Raw genomic sequence first — 24,244 nt, forward strand, 5'->3', positions numbered from 1 at the left:
AGGCCCTGGGGAGGGCTGTTGGCGGCTGCTGCTCCTGCTGCAGGCTTGTGTGACCTGAATGAAGGAAGGAGAAAAAGGAGATATAAAAGCTCATTAGATTTCCATCCCTTAAAAGAGCTGGGGTTTCAAGAATTGGGGGGCTTTTGTTCTCGGGGGTGTGTGTGTCACAAAGCAAAATGTGAGTCACTATATATGGCAAAAAGCTGCAAATCAGAGGGTTAAGGCCTACTATTTCAGTCAGATGGGCATCAGGCCTACCACCATTTTGCTGATAACACCATCCTGAAGGAAATTAAATCAAGCAAGAGGACTGTGAGGTTTATGGGAAATGTCTGGGAAGACAATCGGTAGTTTTGTTCACAGTTGTTAAAGCACAACATCTTTACCAGCCTTTAAAAGAGCCCTTAAGACACACTTTTTTAACCAGGCTTTTAGTAATCACTGAATATTTTCGTAATCTTTGAATGTTTTAAATTTTAATTGTTGTTTGATAGTAGGTTTTATTCTGTTTCTATTGTATTCATTTTTGTAAACCGCCTAGAGCCTTTGGAGTCAGGTGGCAAATAAATAAATAAATAAATAAATAAATAAATAAATAAATGCTTTGATTTTTTAAAATGATTATTGTTTGTGGGGGGGTTTAAGAAAAAGGAAAAAAAATGAAGTACAGCTTTAAAGTGAACACAAATTACCTGCTTCTTGTTATTCAATGCTGAATAATCATGAGGAGGGATGACACTGCCATTAATATTGAATCCACTAATTTCATTTAATTTTTTTTTTTTTTTTTTGGTGGCAGGGAGAGTTTGACCTTATCTTAGCTGAAAGTGTTATAAAATTTTTGGTGTTCAACATCAGGAAGTTCACTATTATATGTTATATAATATAACATGATTATATTATTTGGGAGGCAATTTATAGAACTTCAGTCAAAACAGAACTTTGAAAATGTTACCATTTGGATCCTGATTGCTCTGTTGAGCTGAGTGGAATGTTGCCAAGCATGCAGACTTAAAATATCCCTTAATAACTATGTGTTGTAAAAAAAAGAAAAAGAGATGGGTGCTGCTAAAGTGCGGGGTGTATTCTGTGAGTCTGAAGATCAGTTACATGCCCAGCCCAGTTATTGAGGCCTACAATGCTTTTAGTCTCAAGAGGCATGGTTAGTAACTTCTGTCAAACAAGGCTTTACATATTCTAGTACCCTCCAAAGAATATTGATCAAAATAAACAGTTTTTTATTTAACAATAAACATCCTCCAATTGCATTTTTTTATGGTGGAGAAAACTCCTACCAAAGAATCTTTCCTTATGTCACAGCTCTGTTAATATAATTAGGATGGCGGAGTCGTTTCAGCATTTTAACATTATAAGCCCTGAATATTATCTTGGTGATAAAATTTAAATTGCCTGCCCTATCTGCCTGAATCTGCCTGTTTGCAGGCATCAACTAGGGGACGCCACCATTTCAGATTTGGTGCAGAAAGTGGCTAAGATGCAGCAGTTTAAAAAATGATCCTTAAACTCTAAAAGAGAAGTGTTGGCTACTAGGACTGTTCATTGGATGATGCAATCCCAAAGAATCTGTAGCACCCAGGTGCTGCTTCCACCATGGCCATCTCTGGTGCAGTTCATTACATTCCCGGTGCTGGGGGGTGGGGCGTTCTTCTGCAGGAAGCAAAGCCCATAGGTCTGAGAATTCACACAGGCACATTGGGAAAGCACATGGGGACATCTGGAAAGTGTACTTCTGCCCAGTGCTATTTCCATGTCTGAAGGGAAGTGGTGTATGAATGAAGGAATGCAAGGAGGTGGGAGAATGCAAGGAGGGAATGTAAGGAGGTGGCAATGGGTTGTGGAAGAGAACTCAATCTAGGGTGAATGCTTATAAGGAAGGTAATAACCAGCACTTTGTGTTTTGCCCGGAAACATATCGGCAGCCAGTGCAGCTGTTTCTAAACAGGTATAATATGATCTCTCCAGGTTGCCCCAGAGACCAATCTGGCTGCCACATTTTGAACTAACTGAAGTTTCCAAACTATATACAAAGGCAGCCCCACATAGAGTACTTTGCAATAATCAAGCCTGGAGGTTACCAGCTGATGCACCACTGTTTTGAGGTCGTCCTCTTCAAGGAATGGATGCAGCTGTTGAATCAGCCAAAGCTGGTAGAAAGCACTCCTGGCCATGGCCTCCACCTGTGATACTAGGGTGAGGCCTGGGTCCAGGAGTACTCCCAAGCTGTGCACCTGCTCCTTCCAGGAGAATGTAACCCCATCCAGAACAGGAGGATCTAACTCATCCCTCAAATTCTGATCCCCTGCAATAATCACCTCCATCTTGCTTGGATTCAGCTTCAATTTGTTATCCCTCATCCAGCCCATTACTGCCTTTAGTTTTAAAGTTGTTTGAGGACGAAGTTGGCATATTAGCCAAAGCTGGGGGAAAAAAACACTCCTGGCCACTGACTTAACCTGATATATCAGGGAGAGGTTTGGGTCCTGAAACACTCCCAAGCTACATACCTGATCTTTCAGAGGGAGTGTTAACTCTATCCAGAACAAGCAGATCTAAACCACTTCCTAAGTTCCCGCCTCCTATGAGTACCTCCGTCTTGTTTGGATTCAACTTCAGTTTGTTCTCCCTCATCCAGCCCATTACCAATTCCAAGCAGGCATTTATAGGGTGGTATATAAATCTGATAGATGAGATGAGATGAAATGTCTGCCTGGATGCATCCCTCCCCAGCCCAATGTCCAGCTGAAATATTAAGGCAAAGTGTGGGTATATGGAGCCTCATTTGTAAAGCCACCATCATATACCAGACTGTACAAAGTATTTACAGCTTATATGGTGCAGAAGTTAAGATGTGCACCTTAACTTGCAATTTCCATTCTTTTTAGAGCACGAGTGAAAATGTCAAGCATCTTAACTTTTATCATAAACTGAAGGTTTTTGGATTACTGAGTGATATCCCATACATTATACCAATGCGTTTTAATATCTACATGAAATTGCTGGAAGAGAAAGAGATAATCAGATTTGGTGCAGGGTGCTTTCAGTAAGCTGGTGACACCCAATCTATTTCTCCATGTCAACATCATCAGGAGAACAAAAGCATAACCTCCCTAAATGTATGCCTGGAGGTAAAGAGGGGTTACATGAAGGATAACAAACTGAGACTGAATCAAAGTTAGACAGGTATGTAGTGTGTGGGGTCACTACTCAGGAGGCAATTTTGATCAGCTGGTTCTAGATGGGGTCACACTTCCCCAGAAGGAACAGGTACAAAGTCTGGGACTGTGGACCCCAAACCTCTCCCTGGTGTTTCAGGTTGAGGCAGTGATCAGATGTGCTTTCTATCAGCTTCAGCTGGTATGCCAGCAGCATCCATTTCTTGAGAAACAACCTCAGAACAGCAGTACATATGCTGGTAACCTCCAGACTAGACTACTGCAATGAGGTCTACATGGGGCTGCCTTTGTATGTAGTGCAGAAACTGCAGTTGATAATGCAACAATCAGGTTGGTCTCTGGGTCATCTTGAAGAGGCCATATTATTCCTACATTAAAAGAACTATACTGGCTGCCAATACATTTCTGGGCAAAATACAAGGTGCTCATTATAACTTATAAAGCCCTAAGCTTAGGCAAGTGTATACAAAAAATATCTTCTTCACTAGGAATCCCATCGCCTATTGAGATTATCCGGAGCAATTTGTCAGCAGTTGTCAGCAGCTTGTCTGGTGGCTGCACAGGGACAGGCCTTCTCTGTTGCCAACCCAAGACTTTGGAATGCACTCTCTACTGAAATAACAACCTCCCCATCTCTGACAACTTAAAGTCTTTAACGATACCTTTATTCACCCAAACTTTTTAACTAGACTTGTAGTTTTACATTGTTTTAAGGTTTTAATTTCTGTTTTAATTTGTTTTATGTTGCTGTAAACCACCCAGTGGTGGGCGTTGTACAAATATAATGAATAAATTATAAATAGTTATGCCTTTAATGTGCAAGCAGAAAATTAATGGCTGATGTCCAGACTAACACAGCACTGGTGCTATGAGGAGGGGCAATTTTTGTCACCCTTCCCTTTTCTTTGAAGCCCTCTGTGCCTTCCAAAAATGTGTCCCTAAGAGATGTGTGACCCTCAGGGACATATTTCTGGGAAGCACAGTTGGCCTTGGAGGGAAAGGGAGGTAAATGAAAATCCCCCCTGCCCATAGCACCAGTGCTGTGTTTGTTTGGAGGTCAGCTAATATGTTACAGGTTGCAAAATTAGTTTAAGGAACAGTGTTTGTTTAAGGAACAGTATTTACAAGGTAAATAAAGAAGATATGCAGTGCAGTTTCTAGGCATGTTTGCTCAGAAGTAAGTCCAGCTCTTAGGGCTTACTCCCAGGTAGGTAGCACAGCCCTTAGGGGCATATTCCTGGGAGCCAAACAGCACTTTTGAAGAGAGGGGAGCAGTGTTCCCTCTATTTTTTTTCATCTGTGCACAGAATTAGTTTTGTTCTGGGTGGCAGTATCAAGGCAGTATGCACGCACATGCATTCAGAATGGGGCCTTCCTGTTTCAACCTGAGCAGGATCTAAAATTAATTGTGCGGACATTAAAAAAAAAACTTGTGTGCATGAGCACATGTGCATGCCTTAGAGGGAACACTGGAGGGGAGAGCAGCAAAAATTGTTCCACTGCATGCATATTTTCCTGCTCAACAAGTCTTCAGCTGAACTTGGAACAGCTCTCACTGACAGGGTGCAGCTTCTCCTCGACCCTCCTAATGCTATGCTGGAAGACAGCCAATATCAATAAAATGGCCTGGTAGGGGTGTGTACAAAACCAGGTTGCCCAGTACAGTTCAAGTCCAGACATGTTTGGCCACCCGCCCCCCCACCCGGTTTGATCTGGTCTGTGGGGGGGTGGTTCTGCAATATTTGTTTTAATTTATTTTTTACTCACCCCTCCGGGGCCTGAGGCTACGGGGGGACTCTGGAGGTCCCCCATCAACCTCCATTGTGTGTCAAATTGCCTGGTTGGGGTGGACTTCAGCCCATTCAGGGCCTCACTCCTGTGGCACAGCTATTTTGGAGGCTGATGCACATGCTCAATGGCCGGGGGGAGGGTTGGTCCAATAATGAACCAAACCAGGGAGGTTCAGTTTGATACTGGACCATCAAACTGAACAGGTTCGATGTTGAACCTGTATGACAGCGAACCTGTTTGCACATCCCTATGGCCTGGACCTTTTTGTTCCCTGAAATATTTCTTTATGAAATTCAGATCAAATTATGGGTGAAATCTGAAAGTCAAAGGAGCCTTAAAAAAAAAACAAAAAACCCACTCATCTATTTTCTCCTTATTTTACCAAAGATTGGGGATAGTTTTCAGATCTTACAGTAGATTTCTAATGTAATAAATTTGAGCCTCAAATACTGCTGTTTCTTTCTTGACACTCCCATATAATGCAATGTTTTCCTCTGCTCTACGTAATAAATGTAATAAGCTGACAAGTGATATAATAAGCAAGAGATGGTGACACCAGTCCACAATGAATGACGGTATGGTATGCATTATAAATTTTGATCTATATTCTAGCTCGATGATATTTTGCAGTGCTTTCTTGGAAGTAAAGTTGGGCAAGTTGATTGATTGGGCATGGTTGGGCAAGGTGATACAGCGGGTGGTGGCCTCTCAAGCTACAGACAGTTTTGGATTATGCAGATTATCTACACCCATTTCAAAGTGGCTTCCATGTGGGCTATGGGGTTGAGCCTGCCATGGTTGGCCTGATGGATGATCTCCAACTGGCTATCAACAGGGAGAGTGTGACTCTGCTGATCCTTTTGGAGCTCTCTGGGGCTTTTGATACCATCAACCATGGTATATTTTTGGACCACCTGAGAGGCTGGGATTAGGTGGCACTGTTATTTATTTGATTTATTGCATTTCTAGACTGCCCCATCCAAAGGCTCTGGGCAATGCACAACCACTGTTATACAGTGGTTCCATTCCTACCTCTCTGGTAGATTCCAGATGGTGTCGCTTGAAGACTGCTGTTCTGCAAAACAAGAATGAAGGTGTGGATTTCCACAAGGCTCCATACTGTCTCCAATGCTTTTTAACATCTACATGAAACTGCTGGGAGAGATTATCAGGGGGTTTGGTGCTGGGTGTTATCAATACGCTGATGAACCCAGATCTATTTCTCCATGTCAACCTCATCAGGAAGTGGCATATCTTCTCTAAATGTTTGCTTGGAGGCGGTAATGGTTTGGATGAGGGATAACAAACTGAAGTTGAATCTGGGGGTGGTCAGGACCCGAGAGATGGTTTAGATCTGCCTGTTCTGGATGGGGTATGTAGAAGATCAGGTACGTAGCCTGGAAGTGTTCCTGGATCCAAAGCTTTCCCTGGTTTCTCAGGTGGAAGCAGTGGCCAGGAGCGCTTTTTATCAGCTTCAGATGATATGACAGCTGCATCCATTTCTGGAGGTAAATGACCTTAAAACAGTGGTACATATGCTGGTAACCTCCAGGGTCGACTATTGTAATGCACTCTATGTGGGGCTGCCTTTGTACGTAGTCTGGAAACTACAATTGGTACAAAATACAGCAGCCAGATCGTTCTGGGACAACTTGAAGGGACCACATAACACCGGTTTTTAGGGAACTGCATTGGCTGCTGATATGTTTCTGGGTGAAATACAAAGTGCTGGATATTACCTGGTTATTACCTATAAAGCCCTTAACAGTTTGGGTCCAGGGTATTTAAGAGAATGCCTCCTTTGTCATGAACCCTACCGCCTGTTATGATCTTCTGGAGAGGTCCAGTTACAGTTGCTACCAGCTCATTTGGTGGCAACCCAAGACCAGGCTTTCTCTGTGGCTGCCCCAGGGCTTTGGAATATGCTCCCTGCTGAAATAAGAGCATCTTCTTCTCTGTTTTCAGGGAGACCCTCTGCTGCTGAATTGGCACTTGGGTGCTGTGCTTTTGCCAAGTGATGGACATTTGTTGAGGACGTGCCAATGACCCATGTATATCCTGGACAGAATGGTCATGAATTCCACTGTATTAATAATTTGGTAAAGCCTAACCTTGGGTAAAAGACTTGGAAGAACTTGACAGGAATGGAAATCAGTGAAATGTACAAGGTATGTAGCTCAGTAGATTTTTGAAGGGAGTAGTTGTGGTTCTTCACAGCTTATTTTGATGCTACTTTTTCTGTGGCAGTTGGTTTATCCTCTAAATGCTAATTCCTAGCTTGTAACACTTTAGGAACCTAATAGCATTTCTCCACAACCTTTTTTCATTACCCGTTTCTGTCCCCCCTTTGTTTCCCCACAGTCTCTTTTAGACTGCAGGCTCCTTGGGAGCAGGGACCTGTTTATGTTGTCTAAGTAACTTGTAAAACCTCCTGGCAGATTGTGCCCTTAGCAAGTAGAGCCTCCTGAGTACAAGTTACTCATGAAAGCTGTAATGTGTTCATGTACTTGCATTACTGTTCTTAAAATAGTTATCACATATTAAGAAGGGAATAGACAGGCCCTAAGGTACACAGCACCATTTTGGCTAGAAAGAAGTATTTTCAGACTGCAAAGGTGCTTAGCTTATATCATAAGTACACTTTCCTTTAATAACAATGATTTCTTGTCTGCGAAGCTATTTTTTTATTATGAGAAACGTCTTCCTTATTATCATATTTAGGTGCTTGCTATTGCTTTTAGAGAGTAAAAATGGTTGCAGCTTTGCTAATTTCCATGTTCTTTTATTTGTTTTGTCTGAAGAACATTTTTACAAATGGCACTCTGCAATATAATGATAAAATGAACATAAATTTAGCAGCTGATTTAAATGAAAATAGACAAAGCTTAAATAGAATCAAATTTCTTGTAGCATTGCTTTAACATTTTAATGAAGAAACTTTCTTGGGCTGAATGGTGTAATGTTAAATGTAAAACAGAAATAAAAAATGGCTGAGAGCTGAACAGCACTTTGCTCTGGAAAAAAATAGAACATTTCAGGACCTTGGAAAGCAAGATACTCAGAAAAGCCACAATTATTACTCTACTTTTGCTCAAGGTTTGGCAGAATTCTATGCACAACTCTGCTTTTATATGGTTTCAAACCAATTTAGCTAACCCTGCATCTTTCAAAAATGTCTCTGCAAGTATGCAAAAGACAAAAACAGAACTGTTGGGATGCTCCATTAGATAAAAAGAAGTCACAGAGCTCTCCATAACATGTGGACTGCCTCTTTTTGCTTTCCAGCCAGTAGAAATCAGAACACTCTGTCATACTCTGTCTGATTGGTTACATCAGGATTCCGATCCTGGTTGGCTGGCTGCTGTGGCACGTGCCCGCCCCTTCTCCTGGGTGGAGCCAGGTACTCAAACATGGATTTGTGATGAGTGGAGAGCATGTTCTTGAGGTCAGAGGGCATTGGGTCAGACCAAAAGAAGTTGTGATCCAGGGCATTGTTGCTGTCTATCCGCTGGGCAGGATCCAAGGTCAGCAGCTTGTCTGTGAGATCCAGAGCATGCGGATCTTTGACATAAGCTTTTAGCCACTCCTTCACCATCCGCTTTTGGCCTTTGGGCAGATCTAGCTTCTGGTACAGTTCATATTTGTCCAAGTTTGGCCAGACCTCTGGGGTGATGGATCCACAGAGGTGGCTGATGAGGGTTAGTTGGTGCTGTTCTGTGTTCCCCTGCATGATGGGGTTGCGCGTCCACATTTCGGCCATAATACAACCTGCTCCCCAAAGGTCAATGGGTGGTCCATACTCTCGTTCTCCCAGAAGGAGCTCTGGAGGCCGATACCACAGAGTCACCACCCGGTTGGTGTAGTGGTTGGGCTGGGTGCTCTTTGCCAGGCTGAAGGCCCGTGCCAAGCCAAAATCAGCCAGTTTCAGAACCCCATCCCGGGTGATAAGCACATTTGCGGCTTTCATGTCTCGGTGCAAGATCTTATTCCTGTGAATGTAGTAGAGGCTGTTCAAGAGCATCTGCATCACTTTCTTGATCTCAGAGTGTGTGAACTTGACATGTGCATTGCTGAGGAGGCCAGCCAGGTCATGCTCACAGAAATCAAACACCAGGTAGATGCTGCCCTTGCCATGGTTGTATGGAGATCCTTTGGTCCTGCAGATTTCAATGAGGTTCACCACATTTTCATGCTTGACGAGCTGGAGAATTTTGATCTCCCTGAGGGCTGTGATAGGGAATCCTTCTTTCTCATTCTCCATTAACACTCTCTTTAATGCCACATTTTTGCCTGTCTGGCGATGCTTTGCTTTAAACACCTCCCCGAAGGTGCCTTGCCCGATTTTGGCCAGCTTTTCATACTTTGAGACATGGTTGCAATAGGGACATGGCGGGTCTGTCGCTGACACTCTCCTCAGGCTGATGGCATCCTCTTTCCAGTGGAAATGTGATTCTGTCTGTGCTTCTGCACTTCTACTCCAGTTCTGCTGCTCCACTTCTGAGAGCCAAAATATAATATAAAAAAAATTGGTCATACATTTCTTTCAAACTTTTATGTACGGCCATAAAATACACAGAAAATAAATTGAGTGAAGCCAGCATTCTTTTGAGGAGGAATTCTGAGTAGTTCTGACCAGAAGGAGCTATATATTTGTCACTTTCTAAGTTATAGGATCACATTATACATCGCATTTTCAGGTGAACATGTAATAAATGTTAGTCTACACCAGGGCTGCTCAACTTCGGCCCTCCTGCAAATGTTGGCCTACAACTCCCATAACCCATGTGGCTGGGGATTATGGGAGTTGGAGACCAAAAGCAGCTGGAGGGCCCAAGTTGAGCAGCTTTGGTCTACACAAATGGCATAAAGTGTGAACAGAAAAGAACATGTTTGCAAATGCATGTATCAGTCAGATGAACTAGTCTGGGAGATGTGATTGGCTGGAGCCTCATTATGGGTGTTAACTTGATGGCAAACTTGACTTTCTCTCTGCAAGTATGTGAAATAAACTGTATAATTATACTTTTGGGACAATCCCAGGTCACACTGAATCCACCTCACACTTACCCTGAGGTTATGAATGCAAAGCAAGCACTTCTATAATTTCCCTGGGAAAGCTGTCATCATCAGAATATTTGTATAATAATTGTTTAATAAGATTTGTGATGCAATCTTATGTGTGTTTCCTAGGTAGGTAGCGAGTCTGACTGCAGTCTGTTGAATTTACTTCTGCATAAAACTGTTTTGGACTGAGTTGTAAACATGTTTTTATTTTATTTTTTCAGACAGGATGAAAAATCTTATAAAACAAACATGACAAAGGAACAATGATAAATATTTCATATATCATCATAATAAAATGTGTTAGGAACATAGGAAGCTGCCTTATTCAGAGTCAGACTATCCATGTATCTCAGTATTGTCTACACAGACTGGCAGCAGCTTCTCCAAGGTTACAGCCAGGAGTCTCTCTCAGCCCTATCTTGGAGATGCTGCCAGGGCGGGAACTTGGAACCTTCTATATGCAAGCATGCCAATCCTCTTCCCAGAGTGGCCCATCTCCTAAGGAGAATATCTTACAGTGCTCACATGTAGTCTCCCATTCAAATGCAAGCCAGGGTAAAAGCTGCATAGGAAAGGGGGCAATTCATGTTGCTACCACAAGACCAGCTGTCCTCCTCCATGTATCATATTCATGTCCACCACTTTCTTATCTGAGCCACCTTCTACTTTACACAAACAAAAACAAAGAACAAGGCAAAAGACTCCAGTCACAAAATCACCAAAATCACCTTCTACCAAAATATTTGTTACAATGCATACAATTCCAAGACTGTCCAAATTGCCTGTAATTTGTCATGAGCTCTCTCTAAAAATAAGTTATTCTCTCACAAGCTTCCAAAATCAATAAATCAGAAATCCTTTGTTCTACCTCAGGAGTATCCCTTAACTTTCAATTCTTGTAGTATAAGGTGTTAAGCCAGAACCAATGCAAGCAATAGCCATACTATCATGTTTCTAGATAAATAAGTCCAAGTACTGCTATAGAAGTGATACATTCAAAATTAGAACCCAATACCAAAGCTGTCATTTCAAAATCCTCCACCCATATAGTGGTAATCCATGACCCCATCAAAGATGTACTAAATCCTGCATCTGCTATATTACACCACCAAGTTATCAGTATTTGAAAGACCAAACTGATGGAATCTTTTTGCAGTCCAATTATGATCTACACATTTATTTATTTTTGCTGCATAACTTTCAATTGAAAACCTTCTGTTGGCTTGCTAATATTGGATAATTAATATTAATATTTGTTTGTTATTTCTCTGTGTAAACCGCCCTGAGCCATTTTTGGAAGGGTGGTATAGAAATTGAATAAATAATAATAATAATAATGATGATGATGATAATAATAATAATAATAATGCCATGTAACAATACATTTCTTTTTACATTACTCCACATCCCTTTCACTAGATGATATATTCCACTTTGTGTTATTTCTGAGCCCTTTTATTCCAATTTAGAATAAAATTGTTTCAGTTGTAGGATTTTTAAAACCATAAATATAGACGTCAAATCATGATATTCATATTAACTAATCTAAGAGGCTTACCATTTAAGCCATTGTCATTTTCTTCTGTGAACAAGGCTGTATAGATTCTCTGTGTGCTTCCACCATTAAAAGTATGCTTCCTCCCCGCCCTCCCAATAATGGGAATTATTAATTCATTTTCTAACATGTTTAACCATTTGAAGACGTAGTTATCTTTTGAGATTTCATGTTGAACAGAAAAAATGAAATCCTTTCCTCAGTGCAGGTATGCATTTGATATTATTAGGAATATGCAGTTCACCAGGTGGAAACAAGGGGAGAATATTGCCTATATCAATGTTGGTGAACTACAATGTGACTGGGGATGATGGGAGATGTAGCTCAACAGCAAGATAGGGCTGAGATAGATTCCTGCCTGCAACCTTGGAGAAGCTGCTGCCAGTCTGTGAAGACAATACTGAGCTAGATAGACCAATGGTTTGACTCAGGATATGGCAGCACCCTATGTTCCTATGTTACTACAACAAGATGACTCACCATGCCTAAATAAACTTACCTAAATAAGTTGACACCATCAGTGGATTGTAACCTGGCTGAATAAATAAATTTGACTGCTCTGCTAGTGGAATATTAGAGAATGGAATACTTCATATATAACATTGTATGGCTGCCCATTCCACTTGGAGAAAATGGCTGTTGCTAAAGACAGGAGTAATACTACCATGAATACAACAGCAGTTTCAGCCAAATTTGTAAAAAAAAAAACACTAGATAGATTTTGGCACAGAACATCAAATATAAAAGGAAGCTTTCAAACCATGTCTTTCTTCTCCTAAGGAGGACAGATCATACAAGTGCACTGCTGGTTCTCTTTGGTTAGTGCTTGGAAATTCAGCATTCACTGCTGCTATGCAGTGAATTCTTTTGCTTAACCTGATACACTGTAGGAGGTTCTGTGAATGTCTTCTCAACTCAGTTGTAAGAAGTGCAACATCCAGTATCTGAATTGTCTATATAAAGCAAAGAACTTCATATTGGCACCATTGTATCTGGCTCTTGGCTCAAGAAAGAGTGCCAAGAAAAAGATAACCATCTTTGATTTTCATTCTCTCCCTTTGATTGATTACTTTTTAATGACCTTGGTGTTATCATCCATGCCTGCCCACACTTCAGAAATCTTCTGCTGTACTCTTGCAAATTTCTTACTTGGAACTAATTTACAGATACAGCACAGAGGAGTGTTAAATGTAACTATACAATAATGAGCAAACACCTCCCTATACAAAACTTGTTTTGTATGTGTATATATGCCTATCCATCTTCCTCCATTAAGAATTACTGGCCATCTCACTCAGTTCTGTTGAACTGGTGAATCCTATAATCATTTCTAACATCTGCAATAAAGGCATTTTTCACTTTGTAACACATTGAGATAAATTGGGCAGACTCCAATGAGAGGATTTGTATGCACAGCATCCCTCACATTTAGCTACAAAATGGACCTTATGGTGTGCAGTTGTGGCTGCTATGTGAACAATCTCATATGTTTGCATTCAAATATGTTGTGCCTCTGCAACCTATACAGTTAATTCCAGACATTCAGCTTTTGGAGCTTCAGTCCATTGAATGTAACTATTTGTTATATTGGAGTCTTTCTCATAAGCCAAGAACAACATTCTAAAAAAAATCCTGGACTTCTCCTTTCCTCATAGCCATGATTTTAAATGTGAGATAGGCAAAGCTCTTTGTAGGCATTCATTCAGATCCTAACAAATGTGTGTAGATCAGAGGTGGAGAGATCAAGCTCTCCCCGTGATCATAATTTTTTCTAAAAGTATATCCTTTCTTGTCATATGAGCCAAATTCTGACATAATAGGAAATCAGAGGTCCCTTCATCTCTGGTTTCCATAGCCACATGTCCAAATGCTGGAAACTGGATTTAAGGGTGAAACGGGACCAACGGTTACCCTCCTCGAACTCCACTTGGAATCTTCAGTCAGATTGGAGTTTCGCTGCCTTTAAGTCTGGTTTTGTGATGCCAGTGTTACATCCCAATGCTGGCACTGCAGTTTTGGCCGCAAGGAACTAGAGTTGAGGGAGGGAGCTCCTCCATCCCTCCAGCCTGATTGGCTGATCAGGCTGTCCTTCTGTCAATAAGGAAGCCCGTGAAGCCAGCCCCCCCAGCTCTCTGCAGTTTTGCTGATTGGAGAAGATAGCTATCCCGAACGTCCAAATTTGGATAGGAGACTGGGGGGTGGGAACTACAGATCCATTGGACCTGCAATTCCACATTATGTGTGAATTCAACCATGGTTATACACAGCAGCATACATTAAAAAGGAAAAAATGCAATAAAAACAGAAAAACAATTACAAACAAGAGTAAAACCCAGACCCTTATTAACAGAAAACCAAATATGATTGACATAATGAAGGTACCCATCAACCAGAACCAGAAAAAAATAAAAGATCACCCAGTCCCAAATACCTTTCACAAAAGCCATGTCTCCACTTGGCACTTAAAGATACGGAGGGTGGGAGCCATCTGGACCATGATCTTAGGAAGGACCAACTGAAAAGGGCTTCTGTAAAGAGTGTTATGTTCTGCCTGTTACATGAACTATCAAACCTGGGACAGACATTTCAGTGGTTTTCATAGTGCTTAATTTCAAAGAATGTAGGTGCTAGTCATACAGCTGTCTGGTGACCATGGCAACTGTCCTTGAAGTCCTTGCTCCCTTTCATCCTAAATGTATGGTGAGCAGGCTGTGGTTATTGTGAGCAGGGTGTGGGAAAGGCACTCTACACACTTGTAGATACACTTTTTAAATTATTGCATGGCATATTTTGGGACTATATTCTGGAGACAAACATGGATTCTGGGCTGAGCTGAGTCCCTGTGAACCTGGGTACATCCTGACTAGAAAGAGGCAAGCCAGTGGCAGCAATTCATGGAGAGTTACAAGACACAGCCTCTTCTAAGAACAGGAGATGTCCTTACAACTCTACATCATGAGTGATGTGCAGTTGATGCAGAGACGTCCCCAGGCAGAAGATTATTGAAAAGAGGGAAGGCCAAAACACACCCTAAATTCTGGTGTGGGATCACATGGTGTAGCCACCTTTCTGAAGCTAAGCAGGACTGAATCTGGTTCATGTCCAGATGGAAACTAAATGACTGTGCTTTATAGACATACTAAATGACTGTGCCTTAGAACAGTTGGTCATGGAATCAACCAGAGAGAAGGTGACCTTGGACTTAATCCTGAGTAGTGCCCGGGACCTGATGTGAGATGTCAGTTGTAGAACTATTGGGGAAGAGTAACCATAGTGTGAACCAATTCAGCTTCTATGCAAGTGGTATATTGCCAGGGAAGTCCATTGTGAATACGATGGACTTCAGAAGAGGAAACTTCTCAAAAATGAGGGGACTGGTAAAATGGAAGCTGAAAGGGAAAGTCAGGAGGGCCAAATCACTCCAGAAATTTAAAACCACAATAACAGAAGCTCAGTTGGCATGTATACCAAAAGGTATACATGGAAAGGTACCACCCAATTTAGGACAATGCCAGCATGGCTAACAAGCAGAGCCAAGGAAGCTATAAAAGGGAAGAAGACTTCCTCCAGAAAATGGAAGTCCTGCCCAAATGAAGAGAACAAAAAGGAACATAAATTCTGGAAAAAATATGCAACTTGTCGCTACAATCAGGCTCTCTACCAGAAGACTGGAAAGTAGCTAATGTAACTCTGATTTTCAAGAAGGAATCCAGTGGGATCCAGGAAATTACAGGCTGGTTAGCTTAACTTCTGTGCCGCGCTAATTGATGGAAAGCATACCTAAGGACAAAATTGTTAAACACATAGAAGAACAGGCCTTGCTGAAGCAGGACCAGCATGGCTTCTGCAAGGGCAAGTCTTGCCTCACTAACCTTTTAGATGACACTGAACTGTTCAGGGTAGTGAAATCCAAAACAGATTATAAGGCATTCTGAAAAGATCTCTCCAAACTGGGAGAGTGGGAGACAAAATGGCAAATGCAGTTCAGTGTAAGCAAGTGTAAAGCGATGCATATTGGGGCAAAAACCCTCAACTTCACAAATATGCTGATGGGATCTGAGCTAGCGGTGACTAGGAGAGATATCTTGGGGTTGTGGTGGACAGCTTATTGAAAGTGTCGACTCAGTGCGGGGCAGCAGTCTAAGAGGCCAATTCCATTCCAGGGATCATTAGGAAGAGGATTGAAAATAAAAATGCTGGTATTATAATGCCCTTATACAAATCTATGGTGTGGACACATTTGGAATACAGTTCTGGTCACCATATCTTAAGAAGGATATTGAAAAGGTGCAGAAGAGGGCAGCCAAGATGATCAGAGGTCTGGAGCACCTTCCTTATGAAGCAAGGCTACAGCATATGTGGCTCTTTAGTTTGGAAAAAGGGTGACTAAGGGGAGACATGATTGAGGTGTTATGCATGGACTAGAGAGAGTGGACAGAGATGCATTTTTCTACCTCTTTCACAGTACTAGAGCCAGGTGTCATTCCATGGAACTGAAGGTCAGGAAATTTAGGACCAACATAAGGAAATACTTATTCACACAGCACATCATTAACTTATGGAATTCTCTGCCACAGGATGTGGTGATGGCCACACACTTTGATGACTTTAAAAGGGGCTTAGACAAAGTCATAGAGGACAGGTCTATCAATGGCTACTAGTTTGGTGGCTGTAGGCCACCTCCAGCCTCAAAGGTATGATGTCGCTAAATACCAGTTGCAGGGGAGCAATGGCAGTAGAGGAGGCAAGCCCTCACTCCCTGCCTTTTGGCTTCTCGGAGGGATCTGTTGGGCCATTGTGTGAAACAGGATGCTGGACTAGATGGGCCTTGAGCCTCATTGAGCAGGGCTGTTGTTATGGGAGACTTTCAAGAATTGTATGCATGCTGCCCTTAGTTTGCCCGGTAGGAGAAAGGCAAGAGTTACATGTAATAAATACACATTATGCAAATATTTATTTCATAAGAATGGTGTAAAACAGAATTATAAGTATTATGTAATAAATATAAGATACACACTCACCTCTTTAGTGGATCGCTACTTTTAGATCACAGGAATCTTGAATTATTTAATTTAATTATTTCTCATGGCCCGCTAATATGCCCTAATGCAGAATCTGGACTTTGTTGCTCTACCTAATTCAGAACAGCAAACAGAGATGGCAAAAGGAAGAGCTCCTAGTCTCACCTCTGAAATCTCATTCTTCCAGTACACCAAGAAGAACAAGTTTGGTCATCTGCGGATATTCTCTGAAGTACATTTAATGTATGTGGTTGCCATTATTTAATAAACGACCGACAGCATTTTAATCTTGTTAAATTACTATTTAAGGAGCGTGTCCTTAATGTAAGAAGATTAGGCTGTGCCAGACTTTTGTTTGTACTGGAAAGTGGAATGAGCTTAACCTAATTTGAAAAAAAAAAATCAATAAAACTTATCTCAGAAAAGTAGTTAAGTAGATTTCATTGTTGACTAATCTGCCTAGTTATTGTACTACTGTAATGCTGAACGTCTTTGTTATTTTTCCTTATTCCTTCATTGGAATCCTCTGAATAAATCTCTGTGTGTTCTACAACTAATTATGGCCTTTTCAGTTTCCCACTATGCAGTCTAGCATACTTTTTCATAGCTTGCTAGAAGTGAATGTGTATAAATTCTTTAGAACCAAAGATAAGTCAAGGGAAATGGAATTCAGGTGGACAAAGAAGCCCAAAAGCCTATCAACAATCTAACCACATGACAGACCCTGAGATAAATCTAACCTGCCAGCCTAGCAGCCTGTTCTGCCAAAGAATCAGTTGCTGTGATAGAATATTTCCAGTTTTATCTTGGCAGCTGGGGTACTAAAATTACCATTTTAGTGTAGTTGGAAAGTCTTTCGAATGGATGCTTTTTTCTCTGGAATGTTTTCTGCTTCTACCAAACAAACACCTATTTTGTTTCCTCTTGTAAAACTTGTGTAAAAAACACAAGACAAATTAACTATGCAATATTCCTGTAGAATCTTCATTCCTCCATATATATTTCAAGCAATGCCAGTTTATTTCAATTCATGTTTCTTTCTTATAGTCAGGAATTTTATGTACAAATAAAGCTTCTGTGCTTGTTTTTTTTTTTAAACACATAGGTAGGTACCCCTCATTTGGCACTTAACATTTTTAGGGTATATATTCACAGCTTTATTGTGAATACACAATATACATCCAGCTTTATTTTTCCCCCTTTATTTTTTGGCTTGAGATGACACTGAAAACACAATCTTAAAATGCTTCTCATTCAAATGTATACTTGTGAAATAAACTTGTCCTTCTTTAGGGATGTTTCTAAATTCTCTTCAGAATTTCTCTCTGTATTTTGGAGATTTGAATTAATAGTTTTGTGTATAAGTGGAACGAATGCATTTGGAAATGTCCATTATTCCTTTATTTTAAAATTTGGGAGGTTGAAAGAGTACAGTTTATGCAGTTTTCAGCTTAATCCCTTTACTGCCTTCCCCATATGTTATCAATATTCATACATAAAACACAGCTCACTCACTTGTGTGCTCTCTCTCTCTATGTGTGTGTGTGTAAATATGTATGTATATGTACACATATGCATATCCTCTATAATAAAAAGGTAAAGTGTGATCCCGTGTCTTTCTTCGGCCCGTGTCTTTCTCGGCCATTCTGGGCATGCGCAGAGCGCATGCCCAGAACATCCGAAAAAGATACGGCCGCCCAGACACGGGCGGCCATGTTGGGGCCAGGCCAGACGAAGAAGAAGCAGGAGGGAAGAGGCGGCAGCGGCGGAAGGAGCCCCGCCATTAAAACAAACTTCAGAACCGGGAGGAGGAGGAGAGGGGAACGGGGAGGGAAGAGATGGCAGTGGCGCACCAGATGAAGAAGAAGCAGGAGGGAAGATGCGGCAGCGGCGGAAGAAGCCCTGCCATTAAAACAAACTTCGCAACCGGGAGGAGGAGAAGAGGGGAACGGGGAGGGAAGAGACGGCAGCGGCGGAAGAAGCCCTGCCTTAAAAAAGGACATGGGGACATGGGGAGGAGGAGACCCAAGGATCGGGGAGGGCAGAGGTGGTGGCGGCGAGACCAGCCCAGCCACAAAACCAGCCATGGGCACCGGGAGGAGGAGAACTGAGGATCGGGGAGGGCAGAGGTGGCAGTGGGGGAAATGGGGGGGGGGGGTGAACCAGCAGCAGCAGAGATATGAGAGAGGAGATGGAGAGAGCTGGCACCAAAGGCTGCTGCTGTGGGTGTCATCGGGCTCCTTCTCTAGCCTTCCCCCCCCCCGCCCGCCATGGCAGTGGACGCGAGGCGGCTGGAGGACCTCAGCCTCCACCAGCTGAACGAGCTGCTGGAGGATGAGAAGCAGCTCCAACACATGGCCGGAGAGATAGAGGAGGTGAGGATGGGGGGAGACTGGGGGTGTCGCCAGGGGGAGGGGTTGCAGCCCCGTTGCCCTGGAAACTGGCGCTTAGGGGAGCCTCCCCCCCATTGCTGCTTCTAGCGCCCATTAATTTAACGGGCTGAAAGTTACTAGTATGTATATATATATATATACATACACACATACATAATATAACTTATATATAAATGTATCAGGATTTTTTGTGTGTAGAGCTTTACAAATACAGTATGCATGCACACCTGTCTGCCATGACACTGCAAACAAAAAATAAATTGATTTAATTGTAGGGATGTGTGAATTGATCAGGTACAAATCAATTTGTACCAAATTTGTACCAAATCTAGCTGATTCAGGTGATTTGGAGACAGAACAAATTGTCCCTGTGGTCCATTGGATAGATTCAGGTCCAAATTGAATCACGCCAGATTCGATTCAAATCGCTTTGAGATTTGGATTCCTTCTTTAGTTCCCCTGGATTCCCAGCTTTCATTTTTTTAAAAAAGCTAAGCTCTAGCCCTTGTAGAAGTAGAGTTATGGAGCAAAATGTGTGGTCACTGTTTTTCAGGTGTTTGGATTCTTTGGTGTATAATAACTTTTCCTCAATGAATCCCTATGAGGATTCATGACACACCGTAATTTCTTCTATTCATATTGACTGTCTTTGGACAGTGCAAACTGTCAACTGTCATGTGCCAACTGCACCCCCCCTCCCACCCACAAGGCCATAGGGTACTACTCAGTTTATGTTCTAGGATTTTTTTCAAGTGCTTAGGCTCTTTGGTGTCTAATAACCTTTCCTCATAATGATTCCCTATGAGGATTCAATACACACCAAAGAGTATAAACACCTCAAAATTCCTAAAATATAAACAGAGTACCCAGTGGCTTGTGGGTTGCGGGGTAGTTGGTACATGGGATGCCACTAATTCTCCACCCCCACCTGCAAAGCAGTGGGGTCAAAATGAACAGAAGAAATGAAGGTGTGTAATGAAGACACCCAAGAATCTAAACACTTCAAAAATTCCTTTAAAAATTAACTGAGTACCCCAGTGTGTGTGTGGGGGGGGGGCAGTGTAGTTGACACATGGCAGCTGACAGTTGGCACTGTCCAATGACAGTCAAAATGAACAGAAGAAATGAAGGCATATAATGACTCCTCATAGGGATTCATTATGAGGAAAAGTTATTAGACACCAAAGGATCTAAACACTTCAATATTCCTAAAAAAATAAAATGCCCACTGCCTTGTAGGTGGGGGGAGGGTGTAGTTGGCACATGACAGTTGACAGCACTGTCCAATGACAATCAAAATGAACAGAATAAATGAAGGTGTGCAATGAATCCTCATAGGGATTCATTATGATGAAAAGTTATACGCCAAAGAATCCAAACACTTGAGAAATAGTGACTGCACATTTTGCTCCATAACTCCACTTCTACAAGGGCTAGAGCTTAGCTTTTGTTTTGTTTTAAATGAAAGCTGGGGATAGGGTTAGGATAGGGTGACTTCAAATCCCCATTATTTCCTATGGTGGAAATATACATAATCATAATCAATTAAAAATCATTAAAAATCAACCAAGTATCCTACTGCCTTGAAGTTTGGGTGGTAGGTGGCACCCATGAGGACCTACCCACCACACAAATCTGGGTTCCCTGGGGCCTTTATAAGTGTTCTGAATTTATCTAAATCCAAATTGTATCAACTCAAATCCAAATCGAATCTGGGGTGATTGGGGGGACAGATTCACACACAAAACAAATCTGGGGTGATAAAATTTGGGCACAAATCGAATTGGAAAAAATGATTAGTGCACATCCCTATTTGATTGCCTATATTTCTGTATCAAATTTATTTTTGTATACAGGTCGAGTATCCCTTATCTGGATACCCAAAATCCGGAATGCTCCAAAATCCGGACACGATGTGGGGGGGGAACACCTCAACTCACTTTTAAAATGCGGTCAAGCCGCCTCCCTCAGGGCTGGACCAGGCCAGGCTGTCCCGCTGCCCGTCCACCCCCAGCACCACTGTTCACCCACCTCCGCCGCCACCGGTGCCTCCCGCCCCCTCCGCTCGCCTCTTCAGCCATCTGCCTCCTCCTCCTCGCTGCCGCCATTGATTGTAGCCCCTGGAACTCTTGTGCACTCTCGCAAGAGTTCCACCTCACTACAGAATATACTGGACGTTTCCAAAATCTGGAGAAGTCAAAAATCCGGAACACTGCTGGTCCAGAGCAGTCTGGATAAGGGATACCAGACCTGTAGTGTTTTACTAATATTCAGGAGCACATGGACACATCAGCAGTGCTACACAGAAAGAACGGTGACACAATCCTATATAATCAAGATTGAATTTTTGCAGTGTTCCACCAAAGTGTTTGTGAGCTTTGGCAGTTTAAGCAAAGGGAAGATGCAAATGAACAAAAAAATGATGAAAGCCACAACAAATTATGCATGCTAGAATTCCAAAATTAATGTCAGAATTGTAGTTTAACCAGTTTTCAGGATGACTGAATGCAGAGCCAGAGTAAACCAGAGAAGCTGTAAGGGAATGTAACATGAGAAACGGACTCAGCAGTAATCTTCTTTGAAAATACAAATGACCACAGACAGATTACAAGATTATTTCCACATCTTGTCTCCGATGTTGGCTTTTCAGGAAGCTGTATAGTTTATAATCTAAGAAGCAAGAATGGAAATTATCTGCAGAATTACTTCACTAGACTTACACAGCTCTGCTCACAGTGCTGTTTATTAGGCGGCTGGCTTATCAGCTTTTCCAAGATAAGTCTTCAGTTAAGACCATCTGTGACTTCAGAGCTATCTGTTCTGATCTTCTAAGAACTAGTATCTTGCAATTGCCAGCTGATATTTCATCTCAGTTTTAAGTGCCCCACAGGATATGTCCATGGAAAGCATGGAAAAATATTTCTTCCTTCCTCACAGCCTTGGAACTCCCTTCAGGAGTGGGAAGCAGGACATCTGTCTTCACATTGTGCTTTCTTCTGGTGCAGGTCTGTTGGTCGGTGGCCCTAGTAGCATGGATTATGGCCAGGTTTCCCCTTCATTGCAATGCTGCCCTAAGGTTAGTGCTCTCTTCTCCAAAGGAATGCATGACAGGCATTCACACAAATGAAACAAAGTAATGCCATTCATTTTGGGACACAGTTGGGTCTTTTGACCACTATAGGGCTAAATCTGTCATCTGCCCCTCCATGCACTTATCCAATACCTGGCATGAGAAGGAGGTTTCCCCCTCTAGCTTTGTCCCAGACTGTATTCCATTTATTTTGTCACATATATCTCATTGAAAGTTGAGACACTCCTTGTCTGTATATGGCTTATGCTTCATCTGCATAGCCTCACTCTAGGGTCTGGTGTTTTTTTAGAGCTGAACTACACATCATACTCACCATGTAAGGGAAGCCTGACATTGCCTCTTGAGAATTCTTTAGGGTCTTCTACCGATGGCATAGCAAACTGAAGGAGACTGCAGTAGAGGAGGGGATGATGTCACTTGCTATCACTTTCTTTATTTTCCCTAGAGGTTGGGAAGTGGAAGAGCAGTAAACAATTAGCTGCTAAGGGACACCAATAAGTGGAACTACATGAGGCACAGGTGGCCAGCAGCTTTACTTTTTTGTATGTCTGACCAGAACTGCCCTTCCTCTATGCTCTAGCTTCCTCTCCTCAACTGTATAGTAGTTTGCTGTAAAAGGTTTTGCTTTAATATAATCCTTTTGACACCCAAGTCCACTTGGTATAACTCTGCTGCCACCAGTTTTCAAATATCCCAAAAATGGAATTATTGCCCTTCCTGGTAGGCAGTAATGGGCCTTGGATGTGGTTTTGAACACTGGAGATTATTTATTTATTTGTTTGTTTGTTTATTTATTTATTTGATTTATATACCGCCCTTCCAAAATGGCTCAGGGCTGTTTACAATCAAAATAAAATAAATTTAAAGGTTTTAGTATTATAATAAATAAATAATGTGCATTTTACAACACCACAATATGTTCAGTCAGTTGTTGAGGAAATGAGGAATATAACAAAAAGTTGAAGGGGCTGGCTATAAGGCAGTTCTGAGTCCCCCCCACCCCCGAGTCCCCCCCCCACCCCCTATATCCAAACTACAGACCTGATTCCCTTCCTCTGTCCCCTGGAGCTATCACAACACAGAATAAAGAGGCCACTTTTTCCTTCCTCGCCTTCTGTAGCAGTTGATTACTGGTAGAGGTTTAAGTGAAGAACAGATTCCAAGCAGGTCCCAATAGATGCAGACAATCTGCTTGGCCAAGGGGGTCTGGACTAGACATACAATTCCCAGAAGGCATCTTGACTGGAGCCTCACTTACTCCTCCCTCTCAGCCTTTCTTAGTATTCATCTCAGAGGTATTTGCCCTTCCACTCCTCTTCTTGAGGCACATTTCCTCCTCAAAACTCCCAGTTTCTACTTTCCTCAGCTCCTTTCTCACCTACCTCAAACTCCCTTGTGATGCAGTTAAACCCTTGCTCGGAATCACCAGAGAGTCCCAGCCAATCACAGTTCATTTGTGTCTCTTTAAACTGATTGGCTATTGCCTTCTCCTATGGAACACATTCCTATTGGTCCTTTCAGGATGTCATCTCTAAACCACTTACATCACATTTTTAACAGCGCTACTATCAATATACAGACAGAACTAGAAGCAGCCAGCCAAATAAACAATCTCTTCTCTAAATTACAGTGAATCTGCTCCAGGCCACCCAGAGAACAGATATAAAATGTAACCATCTACCAACGCTATCATATGCAACAAACAGTCTCAGGAGAATAATCAAAATTATCAACAGGCAGAACCAGACTGCTCACATACTGAGTGGAAGGTGTAGCCTTTCTCTGTAGTCTTGTTTGAGTATGACTAAAATGAGTATATCCATGTATTTTATTGTTATTGAATTAATTTATTTTATCGTTATTGTATTTATTTATTTTATTGTTAAATTTATATAGTGTTTCATTAAAAATCAATCCCAAGGCAGTTTATATGAATATGTATGAATATGTTGTGTTTTCTTTCAACTTTCCATTCATTCACCTTTTTTATTGTCCTCCAATACAATTAATTAATTTTTTAAATTAATCTTGGTAGGAATCCTTGTTCAACTGCCTGCCATTACCTCATATCCTCCCCGCTCCCCCTGCTGCCATTGGTGGAGGAGATGGACATTGCAGAGGATGAGACAGAGTAG

At 41.9% G+C, this 24,244-nt stretch overlaps 1 protein-coding gene and 1 long non-coding RNA gene across 6 annotated transcripts in view; one reads left to right on the forward strand and one right to left on the reverse strand.

Moving 5' to 3' along the window:
* Window positions 1–24,014, forward strand: LOC128350686 (uncharacterized). 2 transcript variants are annotated; one of them, XR_008319389.1, is made up of 5 exons: window positions 1–178; window positions 6,951–7,153; window positions 16,748–16,868; window positions 22,024–22,094; window positions 23,740–24,014. It is a non-coding gene; the product is annotated as an uncharacterized LOC128350686 (long non-coding RNA). The 2 variants fall into 2 exon arrangements; XR_008319390.1 differs by lacking the exon at window positions 16,748–16,868.
* The window catches only part of LOC128350684 (cyclin-dependent kinase 9-like), a 140,677-nt gene continuing 124,308 nt past the window's right edge, over window positions 7,876–24,244 (reverse strand). Inside the window, exons 1-3 of one of the 4 annotated variants that reach the window (XM_053309192.1) lie at window positions 23,492–23,558; window positions 22,423–22,550; window positions 7,876–9,482 (exon numbers count right to left, since the gene is read on the reverse strand). In XM_053309192.1, coding sequence (XP_053165167.1) covers window positions 8,281–9,482; window positions 22,423–22,483 — 1,263 coding nt within the window. In that variant the 5' untranslated portion in view covers window positions 22,484–22,550; window positions 23,492–23,558 and the 3' untranslated portion in view covers window positions 7,876–8,280. Of the gene's footprint in view, window positions 9,483–22,422; window positions 22,551–23,150; window positions 23,559–24,244 lie in introns of those variants that run through there. The other 3 variants (XM_053309191.1, XM_053309189.1, XM_053309193.1) reach the window with 3 other exon arrangements.

Source organism: Hemicordylus capensis, chromosome 3 (assembly GCF_027244095.1).
Source record: "Hemicordylus capensis ecotype Gifberg chromosome 3, rHemCap1.1.pri, whole genome shotgun sequence".
In the NCBI taxonomy this organism is placed as follows: domain Eukaryota; kingdom Metazoa; phylum Chordata; class Lepidosauria; order Squamata; family Cordylidae; genus Hemicordylus; species Hemicordylus capensis.